Source organism: Myiozetetes cayanensis, unplaced genomic scaffold, assembly GCF_022539395.1.
Source record: "Myiozetetes cayanensis isolate MyiCay16 unplaced genomic scaffold, myiCay2020 scf6-25, whole genome shotgun sequence".
Taxonomy (NCBI): domain Eukaryota; kingdom Metazoa; phylum Chordata; class Aves; order Passeriformes; family Tyrannidae; genus Myiozetetes; species Myiozetetes cayanensis.
In genome coordinates this window covers 18,914,302-18,927,340 of record NW_026087853.1, presented here as the reverse complement: position 1 = coordinate 18,927,340, position 13,039 = coordinate 18,914,302, and the positions used below count along the sequence as shown (strand labels likewise).

The 13,039-nt window shown below is 34.9% G+C and overlaps 1 protein-coding gene across 9 annotated transcripts in view; it reads right to left on the bottom strand.

Annotated features, from left to right (window-relative positions):
• Positions 1 to 13,039, bottom strand: part of CEP128 (centrosomal protein 128) — a 195,567-nt gene that overhangs the window by 118,177 nt on the left and 64,351 nt on the right. For all 9 annotated transcript variants that reach the window (XM_050336008.1, XM_050336007.1, XM_050336003.1 and 6 more), the window contains one exon: positions 2,758 to 2,807. In XM_050336008.1, coding sequence (XP_050191965.1) covers positions 2,758 to 2,807 — 50 coding nt within the window. The remainder of the gene's footprint in view (positions 1 to 2,757; positions 2,808 to 13,039) is intronic.

Genomic DNA, 13,039 nt, shown 5'->3' with positions numbered 1-13,039 from the left:
AGAACTGAAAAAGCTACTAGCCAAATATTTCCAGGAACAAGACTCATAAAAGTGCTTTTTTCTTTCAGTCCTTTGCAGATTTCAGCTGATGGCATTGTAGCACTAATTGTACTGAATTCCAATTATTTTTAACAAAAGCTGCTTTTTGTCTCCTCTCCAAAAATAAGCAAACTGAAAGAATAATAAAACATACAACCTTAGTTCTAGGGAATATGATGCTGAGACATGGCAGAGAACATCATGATATCCCCAGTCATAATTTGCCCACAGCAATACATTGATTTCTGACTGATTTCTGACTGATTTCCTCATGTCTCTAGCTTGATTGATTTCTGACTGATTTCCTCATGTCCCTAGCTTTTCTGTGGTCAACGCTCACGGGTCAAGTAACAAGAAAAAACTCCCTAAGCCACGATAGCCTGCTTTGAATGCTTTGAATTGTCTGTCCACAATGTCTCAAATGTACAATCTCTCTTTCCGTCTGTTTCCCAAACATGCTTTACACATATGGTCTATTTGGACTGCAAACAGAACACAGCAAGGACTGACTTACTTCATATACTTCTATGTATTTATAAGATAATTATCAAATTAGGAATTGCAGATGAAAAAAGCCCAACAACAATCAACATGACCAATTGTCTACTGAATCAAGGACTCTAACTGAGTAGGACCTCATATTAAGGGAATTCTATCCATGGACTGGAGGCTTTGGGGGAAGGAGTACTATTTCATTTGCTAGTAGCTCTTCATCTAACAAACAAGTACCTCCTAGCAACCTACTTCAATGAAAGCATTCATACATTAACCAACTATACACATGCTTTGCTTAAGTGGGGCTCAGAGAATAAAAATATTCCATGTCATCTGGATTAACAAAAGGATAAGAAAATCAGTTTCAGCTCCTGGAAATGCCATATTTAAAAAAACCTCTCACTTTCCTCTTTGTTCCTGTCCTTTATATGTGAAGATGCAATAGTTTGGAGAGTTTCAGTCTTGATGACACAAGTTGTTTTTTACAACCATTTGCTAGCAAAGTTGTATATATTTGACCACTGCAAGTTTAGAATACATCATTACAAGAAGAGACGATCTCAGACTGGAAATATTTTGACACATATTGACTAAGCTGGCTGTAATATTATCTAGAAGAATAATAAATGTTTTTGCTGAGTACTTTGTGAATGCATGGATATCTGAAGGAAGAAAAAACTGCTAGGAAGCATTTGAATACAAAAATAGCAGGCAGAGCACTACAGTTCACACTCTTAACCAGAACTTCCAGTTAGGGAAGGGCATAAGGTAATTTAGTTTTACAGACCATCAGAAATACAGGCAGGCACATATATCCATACAAGACGCTATTATGATGCAACTTCCTGCAGTATAAAATTACTCCTCATTCAATCAGAACTATCATTAGAACAATTTGTCAACCATAAAGGTTCACACGAAAGCAGATGCAAAATTGCTTCACATGAAAGTAGATCTTTTTACATTGATGTAACTAGATGTGCACCTGTGTAAACTGCTTGCGCAGACAAGCTCTCAGCCTTGTTGAACTTGAGCTGCCAGAAAGCCAGGCCAAGATTTTTGTTTGAACAGGAAACAGCTGGATTGGTGTGTTGTGTAACTTCTGGGCCTTGAAACTTGTCTCTTACTGGATCAAACTATATGTTCACTCTTTGTACCTTTAGCCCTCAAAATGCCTTCTATTTATTATATGAGAAGGGTTATCTTCAAACAAATTCCTATGATCAAAACTCAGGTCAATACATAAGTTCATTTTCCTTATGAGCCTTACCTTCATCAATTCCCTCACAAATGTCCTCCTTTCAGTACACTTACAGAATGCTGCCTCATTGACACACTCTTCAAATTGTATATAAACTTCTTTTTAGATCCGTGTTGGGTACTGTTTGCAGTAATTTGTTGTCAAAAATTTCTTTTTTTCCTTCTGTATTCTGAAGAATACACACACTACTCTCCCTAATAGTCTTCTGAGCAATTCAGACATTCCAGCCTGGTTTTGCTTTCTTAGCCACTTCAATTTGAAAGGAGTAAGTTTTCTTTGACTGTAATGCTTAAATACTATTCCAAAGCCGAGCTTAGGGTAAATCTGACTTTCTAAGCACAAATTTAAAGTGCTTAGCACAAACAGCTTTACTGCTAGATGACATACAATGAGAATTTATTATACTGTATTAAGTCCTAGCATATATTGACTGGTCCCTTCTTCCTCAGGAGGGTAATTATGGACATACAGTGTTTCAGAGTCTTTAGATACTTACTTAAAATATTTTACTTTCAGTTTTATTCAGAGATACAAAAGAAAGTAACACAGCCCAGAGAATTTAACTCAAGCAGTGAAGTGGAATATGCAGCATTTTTGCAGTTGCAATGCAGATTAGCACTGCCTGCCCCTATTCAAACAGAATTTCAATGAAGCCAGCAGTATAACATAACAACTTCAGTATATAGTGTGACTTAAAAGTAGCGTTATATTCACTGATGGACTACATTGATAGACTCATAAGAGAACGCTGACTACTTCAATCTTTGCCAACATGCAACTTAATTGGAGGGCAGAAACTCAGCAGTGAGTATAACTAGCTGTTATGTCTCTATTTGTCTACGTATATTTCCAAATCCGAATTTAAGCTACAAGGGAGTTCAGAAAATCGCAATGTTGTAATACAATTTGGTAATTTTTAGGGTGAACAAAGATGTAGCTAGTTAATTGAGCAGAAAATATACCTGGAGAGCTCCCATTTCTTCCTCTCTTCTGTGTGTCTTCTCTAGTAGCTCTGCAAAATGAAAAAAACTTGTCAATTCAACTTCCTGTCTCATGGCCTGATAGAAAAGTAAAATAGTCACTGAGGTTTTTAATTTACACCCTCCACAACACTCCTTTTCAGTGGAATAAACTATAAGATTAAATGTAGCAGTGATATCACTGTTTCCAGACATGGGATGTTGAAGTGGCTGAAAAACAGCCACAAGGACACAAAGATGACAGTCTGACTGGGGGAAAAAACCATTCAAATTCACAGAGAAACTTTTCTATGCTTAAATCAATATCCTGGTGTATTTTTAGAATTGAATGAAAAAAATCAGAGACTCACTCTGAAAATTGACCAAAACAGATCATCAAAGCTATGCAATTATATATGAAAAGTTACTGTATGTTACTGCAGACAATTTTGACTGTTATGACAATAATAACCTTTTCTCACTAAAACAGAACAGTTTTGATAAGGGAAATAGTTCACTGTGACAAAATAGTAGAAAAGCCTTTTATAGTCTTTAAACCATAAAATCCTAATATTTTGTATTGTCACTTGTGTGAGAATTATGGATACTGGCACATACATGCACACATGTAACACTTCACATTATAAATTAATTTTGTTTGAGTTCTGTGGGATATGTCACGAATTGCTTTTCTACTTTATTTTATTCACATATTTTTATGATTAAAATCATGTTTTTGATAAATTGCAACATGTTTAGAATTCTGGGAAACCTTGAAGTTATAACTTTATGAAGAGCAGAAAAACAAAAAAACACGCTGCAGGCTTATTACTATTTCAAGTATCAGAAATTCGCTCATGAGGTTTGCATGAGAAGAGCACTGCTTTATCTAACCCAGAGACTGACTCTGAATTCAGATAAGCTCCAGTTTGTTAGCAGTTAGGAGAGTTATGAGATTATGAAACTGCCTTGACAACCTCACAGGGCTGAATTCTGACTGTCAAGTCCCTCAGCACCCAAGTACAGAACAGCTAACTGAAAGTACCTGTGCTTAGTTCCTTAAGAAATAAAGATTACTGATACTTGAATAATTCAGTCATAAAGAAACTTCAATGATTTACAATAGAAATGACAAAATATTCCACTGACATTAATTTGTCTCGTTTCCTTTATGTCTCTTATCGTCTACTTTTCTTTCTGCTTCTCTCATTATGAAGCCTCACTGCAAGCACCCCAACCTGTTATCTCTTTTCTCATAGTTCATTATTCATTTCTGACTGCATGAAGGTTCTTTGATACTTGTTTCCAGACACCAGTCCTTTAAAAAATTTAGTTAATTCTTTCACAAGCAGAGATTGACTTGCTGTTCTTTTTTCCTAGTTTCCACGTATTTTTTTTTCATATCCTTTCTTAAAATTAATAAAATTACTGATTTTCACTTCCCTTTGGTAAATTTATATTTTTCTGGACTAATCTTTGGTATGCATTTCAGTCTGGTGATTCAACTGCCCTATAAATTACCATAGCCAAATGTGCTGCCATCAATATTAGTTAGTGTGAGAATTTGGGGTTGAAAACAGTCCCTAGATTTGAAAGTTCTGCATCTGAAATTAGGGTTATCTGGAATCCATTTACTTAATTGTACCACTGCCTAAATCAGTTGTCCTGCAGGATGCTTCAAAAAAACTCTGTCCCCAGAAGGGCAGGTAGGTATTGAAGTAGTGTTATTTAATGACAAAATACTTAATGTATTTAATGTAATTTAAATAAAAATATTTAATGACAAAATACACCTACTATACAGTCATCATTTATGAACATATGTTTAATAATCAAGTTCTGCATTTAAACTGATGATTCCATTTAGTACTCTATCTAAAATAATAGCATGATTTCTCCAAACCTAAAGCAAGAAAATAAATATTAAAGAAATATATATTAAACAGTCATACAAAAAAGCCCCATAAAAATACAGCATATTACACCATTCTTTTGGACATTGTTATTTATAATGACAGAACAACTTTGCTTACTTGATCTGAAAAGCTCTGTTATTTGTTTTATAATTTGTAAAACACTTCCCATATTTAATTTCTTCTCCAAGTATGTTTTATGCCATCAGTGCCAGAAAATAATGTTGCAATAAATTTGAGACAGAGAATGCATTGTGTCTGCAACAGAGCAAAGATGGTCACTAACCCTAGTGGAGGCTCCTTTCATCCATCTGTGAACAGCCTCTGAGGTTCCCTAATTCTAACTTTTTTCCTAAAGGAGATTGCACAGTGGCATGGGTTCCTAAAACAATCCTGCTACTGTCATCTTTCAAGGCCTAATGTAACCACAGGATTCTTGTTGATTTGTTTCTAAGCAATATATCCTTATTCTCATGAGGGGCAGAACACATCAATTTATAAATTGTCTAGAAGAATCAGCATTAATGAAAAAGCATTACAAAGGCACCTTTAGGCATTGATGGCTCTTCCCAAAAGATGAATAATACATGGAAAAAGACAACAAGAAAAATGAGACACTGAAATAAAGATATTATCCATAGCATATTCCCTTTTTTATTTCTAGCTAAATACAAAGCTTGCAACTGTATAATGAACTATAAGCTAAAACTATTAAAAAATCAAATGTTTTACATGTTTAATGCTACTCAAAATCACCAGAAAGTTCAGAATATTGCCTGCAAAATTAGGGACTATACTTTTGTGTAGTTTTACAAAAACAATTTATTTACAGTGGTTACATTCCAGATGTAAGGATTATATCTCTTTGAGCTATGTATCAGTGAACACCAAGTGTCTTTCAAGTTATACTACAGTGGCTTAGATTTACCTGATCAAACTTCCAGGGAAAATATACGTTATGATTTAAAACAGTCTGTAAGAGTCATTATCTTTTGCAGTTTGCCTGACACTGGGCCAACACAGTATGTTGCAAAATACTGCAAATATTAAGCTGGACATAAAGATTTTATATTCCATCATAACATTCAGATAAGTGAGGGAAAAAAGGTATGCAGTTATTCAGACAGATTTTTTTTCCACATGCACATACCCCAGTTGTAATTTTTACTGCTGGTGAAAAGTATCAGAAAATAGATTTAGGAGCAGATATCTGTTGATTGGAATGAGTAAAATACAACAGTACTATCTTATTTATTCTAGGTAATCCATTAATGTGCCAATAACTAACTAGAATGGTTAAATTCCCTCATGAACTAGAATGTTCGACTTCTTTACCTCTTTGCTGGGTGTAACAAGGGTGGAAAACAGGATATGGACTTTATTTTACCTGGAGCAGCAACTTCTTGATTTCAAACACTGCATGACCTCCCATTTTAAGAAACTGAAGATAATGATAGACAACGTTCTGCTTCACATTCTCAGAGAACACTAACGTGCCAGAGAATAGTCTACAAATTGGATCAGTATGACATTTTAATGTTCACATTGTTCTAGCAAAGGGGAATGCACAAATACAGAACTGTACACAGAAACAGTTTTTATAGTCACAGATATCTACTCAATTAGTGAAAAATGCTACAACATGATTCAGAGTACTCTGAAGTTGACATTCACCCTTCAGTTCAGTTTCGCATACACAGGTAATATGCTGTAAACTACCCCAATATCTGCAGGCTGCATGTAGATCTGATACAAGACTCACCCCGTGAAGTAGTTGCAGATCATACAGGAAAATATAAAACTCATATAGCACAGAAAATACTGCTACTATGTAGCATTAAAGCAAGAAATCCAGGTTATTATCAGAAAAAAAGTTGCAGTTGGGAGAAAATTGTCAACATCCTTTTTGCATCATCAAGCTAAGAACAGCTCCTCTCCAAAACACAAGTCAGGGTTTTTAGTTATACATTAAAACTATTTTGGATTTCCCAAAGTTTGTAACCTTAGATATTGAGGTTTTAAGTTACATAAGTGTATAACAAACCACTGAGAAATCACTTTATTAGACACCCTGATCATATTATCTTTAAATTTACTTTGATTCAAAATCATAGGGTTTCTTATTTCAAGTATTTCCTATCATTTCCACTTCCAATACACATCCCATGGGTTTCAGTCATCATTTGGATGTTTCCCACAAAACTGCTGAACAGACACTGCAGCATTCCTGTAGATCCACAAGGCAGCCAGGTAGGTTTCCATCAAGTATGAAGGAATTTTCAAGTAGCTAAATAAACCAGTTTCTCTCAGCTAGAAATTACTTATCTTGCACACATGTACATAGTCAAGTTTAATGACATATTATACCACTTACAAGTTTGTCCCTTCACACACTGAATCTGACATGAAGGTCCCGTTTTGGTGGGCGAATCAAGATGTTTCTAACTGAACCAGTTTAAATAAAGTGTTTCAGAATGCATATATTCATGACTAGTAGAGGCAGAACAACTGCAATTTTGCCTTGTACCTGTGTTAGGTTGTGAAGAACGGCAACTGTCACAGTTCCAAAATATTCAATACTAAAAGATGTTTCAATGAGACTGGACCCCCGTACTGTCAGGCCAGACACCAGAAATCACCCTGGGACTAAAATAACTGAGATGTAAAACAGTACTGGCATGTGTTTCAAACTACTTTAATTAAAATAGTACTTGTCATGCATGCAAGCCATTGAGGGAATTTCTACATAATCGTATTATTATTTTAAAGAGCTCCAGAGAGATAGGTATTTTTTAGAACCTTAATTTTTGTTAGTGTAGAACAAGGCTCAATAAGTTATGAGCATTTCAGAATGCATTTATGTAATCCCAAGCAAGATTTTAAAAAAGAACCCAAACCTATATGTCTCAGGGGATTTCAATACTGATTAGAGCTTTCTAGTCCATTAGCAAATTAGTATAGTGATATTCACATTGAGCATATTCCATAGTCTTTAAAGATTTTAATTATTCAGTTTCCATCACTGCAATCAATAAACCCAAGACACCAGGGAAGTGGTCACAGCACCAAGCCTGACAGAGTTCAAGAAGGATTTGGAGAATACTCTCAGGCACATGGTGCAATTCTCAGGGTTGTCCTGTGCATGATAAGGACTTCAGTGATCCTTGGGGGTCCCTGACAACTCAGGATATTAACCTATTTGTTGTTTGGATGCTAGAAATTTTGGGACAATGAGGAAAAAAAACGTTTCCTTTTGTTTCTGGCATGATGTCTGGATTGTCAACAACTTCTTTACATGTATAAATCTTGCTTCTAATTTAATTCCTTTGATAATTCTTCCTTATGTTTCATCCTGCTATTTTTCTTTATTATTTTCTTTTCACTTTGATTGGTATTTAATATAAACATTCATAAGTGATCCATCTCCCACACTTCATTTAAAAAATGACTCTCAACATTTCTCTTGTCCCAAGAAGCTGTCCTAAATTCTCATCAGTTCTATAACTCCTCTGTACCTGTCATTACCTGAACTATTACAGTGTCTGCCTTATAGTGAATTCAAAATTCAAGCATTGATATATTCACATACGCAGTTTAAGTACACAAGATATTAGGTGGAATTGCTGTAACCTCTTCTACAGTCCAAATATGACTGCACTGGAACAGTTTGTCTGAATATGAGATTAAATTTACTCAAAAAACTATACTACAAGGTTACCAAACAAAAAAATATTTTCTATTTTTCTATTCTAATGTGCTGCTTATATATTTTTAAGAGGCGTTTGTCAAAAGAGAGAATTTTTTTTCCTGATTCTTACGTGAGACTTTTGAGTTCTATTTCTGGCTCTCCACTCTTCCTGGGGATTTTTGTGCGCTTCATTTAAATATGGCTTAAGAAAATATTTCCCTATCTTCACAGAGCTGACATGAAGTTTAAGTAAAGTGTACTGAAATCCATGTGAAATATTCCTATGAACATTCTTATGAATACAAAAGGTGATGAGAGCACAAAATTTCTTTATGTCTTAACAACTGCCTAACTTACTACCTGGGAGAACCATATTGGTTTGGTTGGACCATATTGATTCTGAATTGAAAGCTACTGTAGGACAAGTAAGAGGAAGGGTTGTGAATATATACGTATTTAACATATCTTGAAGAACAGCTATAAGCATTCTGTCGTTTTCCTTTGAATGACTCTTATGTACCAGCAAACACGCTGTAGAGGATTCCAAAAACTCCTGAGGGACCTTAGGGTGTCTAGTTAAAAAAAAAAAATCACTGAAGAACAGCTTCCCAAGCAAGCACCACTTCCTAGATGCTTTAGTAAGTTTCATTAATGAACAGTCAGTGACACAGACAAATCAGAAGACTAACCTTGCAGTGATAAAACAAAAACATCTCATTCTGAATCAAAGATGGTTCCATTATGAAAATGTGATCAAGGCACAGAATAATGTTTTTGTAGCTCAGTAGGGTTGCACTTATAAAGGTGTGTATATATATAGGTATTATCAAGTTTTATATTTCTGTGTATATATTTTTAGTAAATATACATATATTAGGGGGGTGTCCTCAAAAATTTTTTACTGATAAGGCATACAATCAATAAAGTTTGGAGACTAGTGTTCCATATTTAGAGCCTTGGAACAATCTCACTTGTTCCGTGTAAATCTCTTTGTGTTCTGTGTAAAGTTGTATCAACAATCATCACAGCCATCTTAACAAAGATGCCAGTGATCAAACAAACCAGAAGGTTCAAGTGCAAGTATCACTTTAGGGATAAAAAACCTGATAGAATACAGCAGGAAGCCCCACCATTTCTACTGTCTATGCCCTCCTCTTACATGAGCTAGGGAACAATGCCCTGTAAATGCACGTTAACATGTTCAACACAAAATCCAAACCTCAAACAATAACAACAGTGAAATCCTTCTAGTCATTACAGCTTCTGGGTTATGCCTTCTACTTGCAGGCAAAAAAAATGAATTTTTTTTAAGTGAAATACAAATTTTCCTCATTTTTAGTACCATTAAATATAGTAAAAAAAAATATTATTTTAATTTCAGTACCAGGGAAAGCAGTTTCAAAGTCCATCTTGCTTATTATCAAACATACATAAGCCAAAGAGAATTCATTAACACACATACATATAGTATTTGAACAGAAACACTTGGAGTATGCTGCAGTGAACTTTTGGCTACTATTTACTGAAATATCTATAAAAAGGTTCCAACTCTTCTTTCAGACTATCATTAGCCAACTTCAATCACGGAAGTCTCTTTTCAGTTATAACTATGCAGTTTCTTACGAGGAAAAAAATAAGACTTAAAAACCTAAAAATAAAGGTTGAGATCTACTGAATTTAGAAACTAGTTTGATAGTGTAGAAACTCAAACAAAACACAAGTCACAGTGACATGCTGAATTTCTGCCACTAAGCATTGTGTGATGATTACTAATGCTTAGAAGGCCTTAAATGACAATGTTTCGATAATTACTTGATTCTACTTCAAGATGAAATAGTTATCAAGTGTTGATTACTCGTGCAGCAGTAACATTGCCAACCAGTGCTGGAAAGGAGGCAAAAATGTTCCTATTAGAAATAAATCTTGAGAACAGACTTTTTTTACAAAATCTAACGAACAATGCTAGTGAATAAACACTTCAAATTTTACTTAACAAATTTGCTGAGGAGCCAGCAAACTTTAAGCCTAACAGTCTAATAGCACATTTATACTACAGTGAAATTCTTTACTTAAAGGAGAGAGCTTCAAATAAGCTAATTTGGGTACTAATGACTGTAATTACTCCTCCTTCATGTCCCACAGAAGCCACTGACACAGTGCTACCACTAAGTGTTCCAGTTCCAGCAGATGTGGCCAGATCACATCAGATATGGCATCTGCAGATTGCATTTTCCAACAAGCACGGAGGTCTCTTTGCTCCTTGACTCTGGTTGTGCATTGCTCTTGCTTACTTTGTCCTGGTTTGGCAAAACGGACAAACCTGGACCTCCACAAGGGTCTTAGTTCATTACAACAAGATCAGACCATAATGGCAAAACCCAAACTGTCCTATGTGGCTAATATTGAGTAAAATATGATTATAGAGGGGTCCAAAGAGAAGGAGACATGGAACAAGGGAAGGAGAAAGTACAACAGAGGGTAGTGCGACAGAAGCATGAATTCAGCCTTTTGTCTGTAGTGATATTCAGTGTCTCTGTGAATGGGAAACTGCAGTTTGACCCACTAACTCGTGATTATTTTATGTTTGTATGTGTGAGCTGTCATCACACCTCTGTCTGTAGTAGACCTATGCAAGATAACTGAACAATGGTTTTTTCTCCCACAGTTTTGATTAGAAACCCTACTGAATAACCTGGAAAGAAAAACAACAGCAAAAAAATCATTACTATATAGAGAAAAATATAGTGAAAATTCTCTCAAAGTGAAGTCCTCAGAATAGTTGACATTTTAAAAAGAAAATACAGTTGAACATTCTGTTCTGTCACCGCATATAATATATAATTGTTACAATTCTCTCCTGAATAGAGAAACATTTCCTTTCTGATAATGAATAAAATTTTCCAGGAGTACACAGAAAGAAATTGAAACTTAATTTGTTTTCACTTACCAAGAGCAAGCTTGAAAAGCTAATTTGTCATTTCTTGTTTTAGAAAATTATGTCGATATGTTTATGGGTATAGCAGCTACATAAAAATTATGTTATGGCATATATAAATGACAAAACAGGAAATTGAATGTCACTTTCTTCAGTGAGTTCTCTCTCTTAATATCCTTGGCTTTTCTTTTTTTGATGTTTATCATCCCAACCATATTTATGCATATCAGCAAATTTCCTTTTGGCTACATCTGAAAGGCAGCTGCATATCTTAATGCAAATATAGAGAGAACTGATCTTGGACCTATTAGCTAAGGAACAGACTAAGAGTATCAAGGTTTTTGAAGCAGCTACAACTCATTTGAATTGAAGTAACCGGGCAAACTGAAGGAGGCAAGACAGAAGGCTTTTCTAGCCAAGGTCACTTGTTACTTGAGAGGAGTAATTCTTTGGAGTTTAGAAGTGCATTTCTTAATTGGGCTGTTTGAAGATCAGAGCTAAACAATCCATTTGCAATGTCTGCAACATAGGAGAGCAGATAACATAGGAAGCTGAAAGATACCGGTCTTGAAATTAAGTTTCCCTTCCAATCTCAGAAAAAAAGGGATCTTTTAGCAGCTTGGACATTTTAATAAACTATCAGAAGAGTAAAGCACACAAAAAAGTTATAGCTCCACAGATTCTCTCCTTGATAAACGGTGTAAGAAAGCTCAATTCTACTACACGGTCCTATGTGTCACTAAGACTCAAACAGCTTCCAAGAAAACATTTACTGCAACAAAGCACATACACACAGAGGCCAGTATGGCTCATGGAAACCAAACATAATGCAACTAGCAGTTATAAAACACCCCATCCACCACACCCACTTTAGAGGAAGATGCAAGAAACTAAGCTGGTAATTATGAAGAAAGCCATAATAGGAATGCTTATTTCTAATTTTCTCAGCTGTCATTAGGTTTTGAGCTTATGCCTTGGTGGGACAATCCTGCTATTGTACTTGCAAGAAATGGCATCCTGTCTGGTCATTTGACTTTGCAAATGGAAGCATTTTTCCATAGAGACAACATTCAAACATTCTTTGCAGAAAATGCTGCTCCTGGAGCTTCAAACTAATCAAGAAAGTAATGGCCAAGTCATCAACTGTAATCAATATCAGGAAGACAAAATGTCTATCCTGGCAGTTGAAGTATGTACAACATTTATTGATGCGGTATGTACACGTGTATGAAGTACATATATATTTCAGTGAATGTTTTCTTGGTTTTGCAGTTGGTTTCTTTCTCTAGTGGTAGGTATCTCAATTTACCAGATATACTAAAACAAATAAAAAATCCACAACAAAATCATACTTGAAAGTGTTAGAATTTTGAAACAAGAATTAAAGTGATAAATTTTATGTTTAAATATTTTCAGAGATTATTATTATGTTTAAATATTAAACAGAGATTTACACAGTGGCACTATACCATGTTGCACAAAGGTGCTGATCAAATACTGGAAAATAAGTACTGCAATATGAACATTCTTATTTTAAAAAATAGTTCTCCGAGTAGAATTAAGAAATTAGACTGAAGAATAGGGGACCAAGCTTTATCCTTAGTTCTCCTTTTTATTTTTTTACATAACCAGGAGCAAGCATGTTATCTCTATGACTCAGATACTGTGTCTGTTTCAGCAAGAAAATAATACTTTACAGCAACAATGTTTAGTAACAGTGTTTAGAAACCTGACAACCTGCAACAGGAG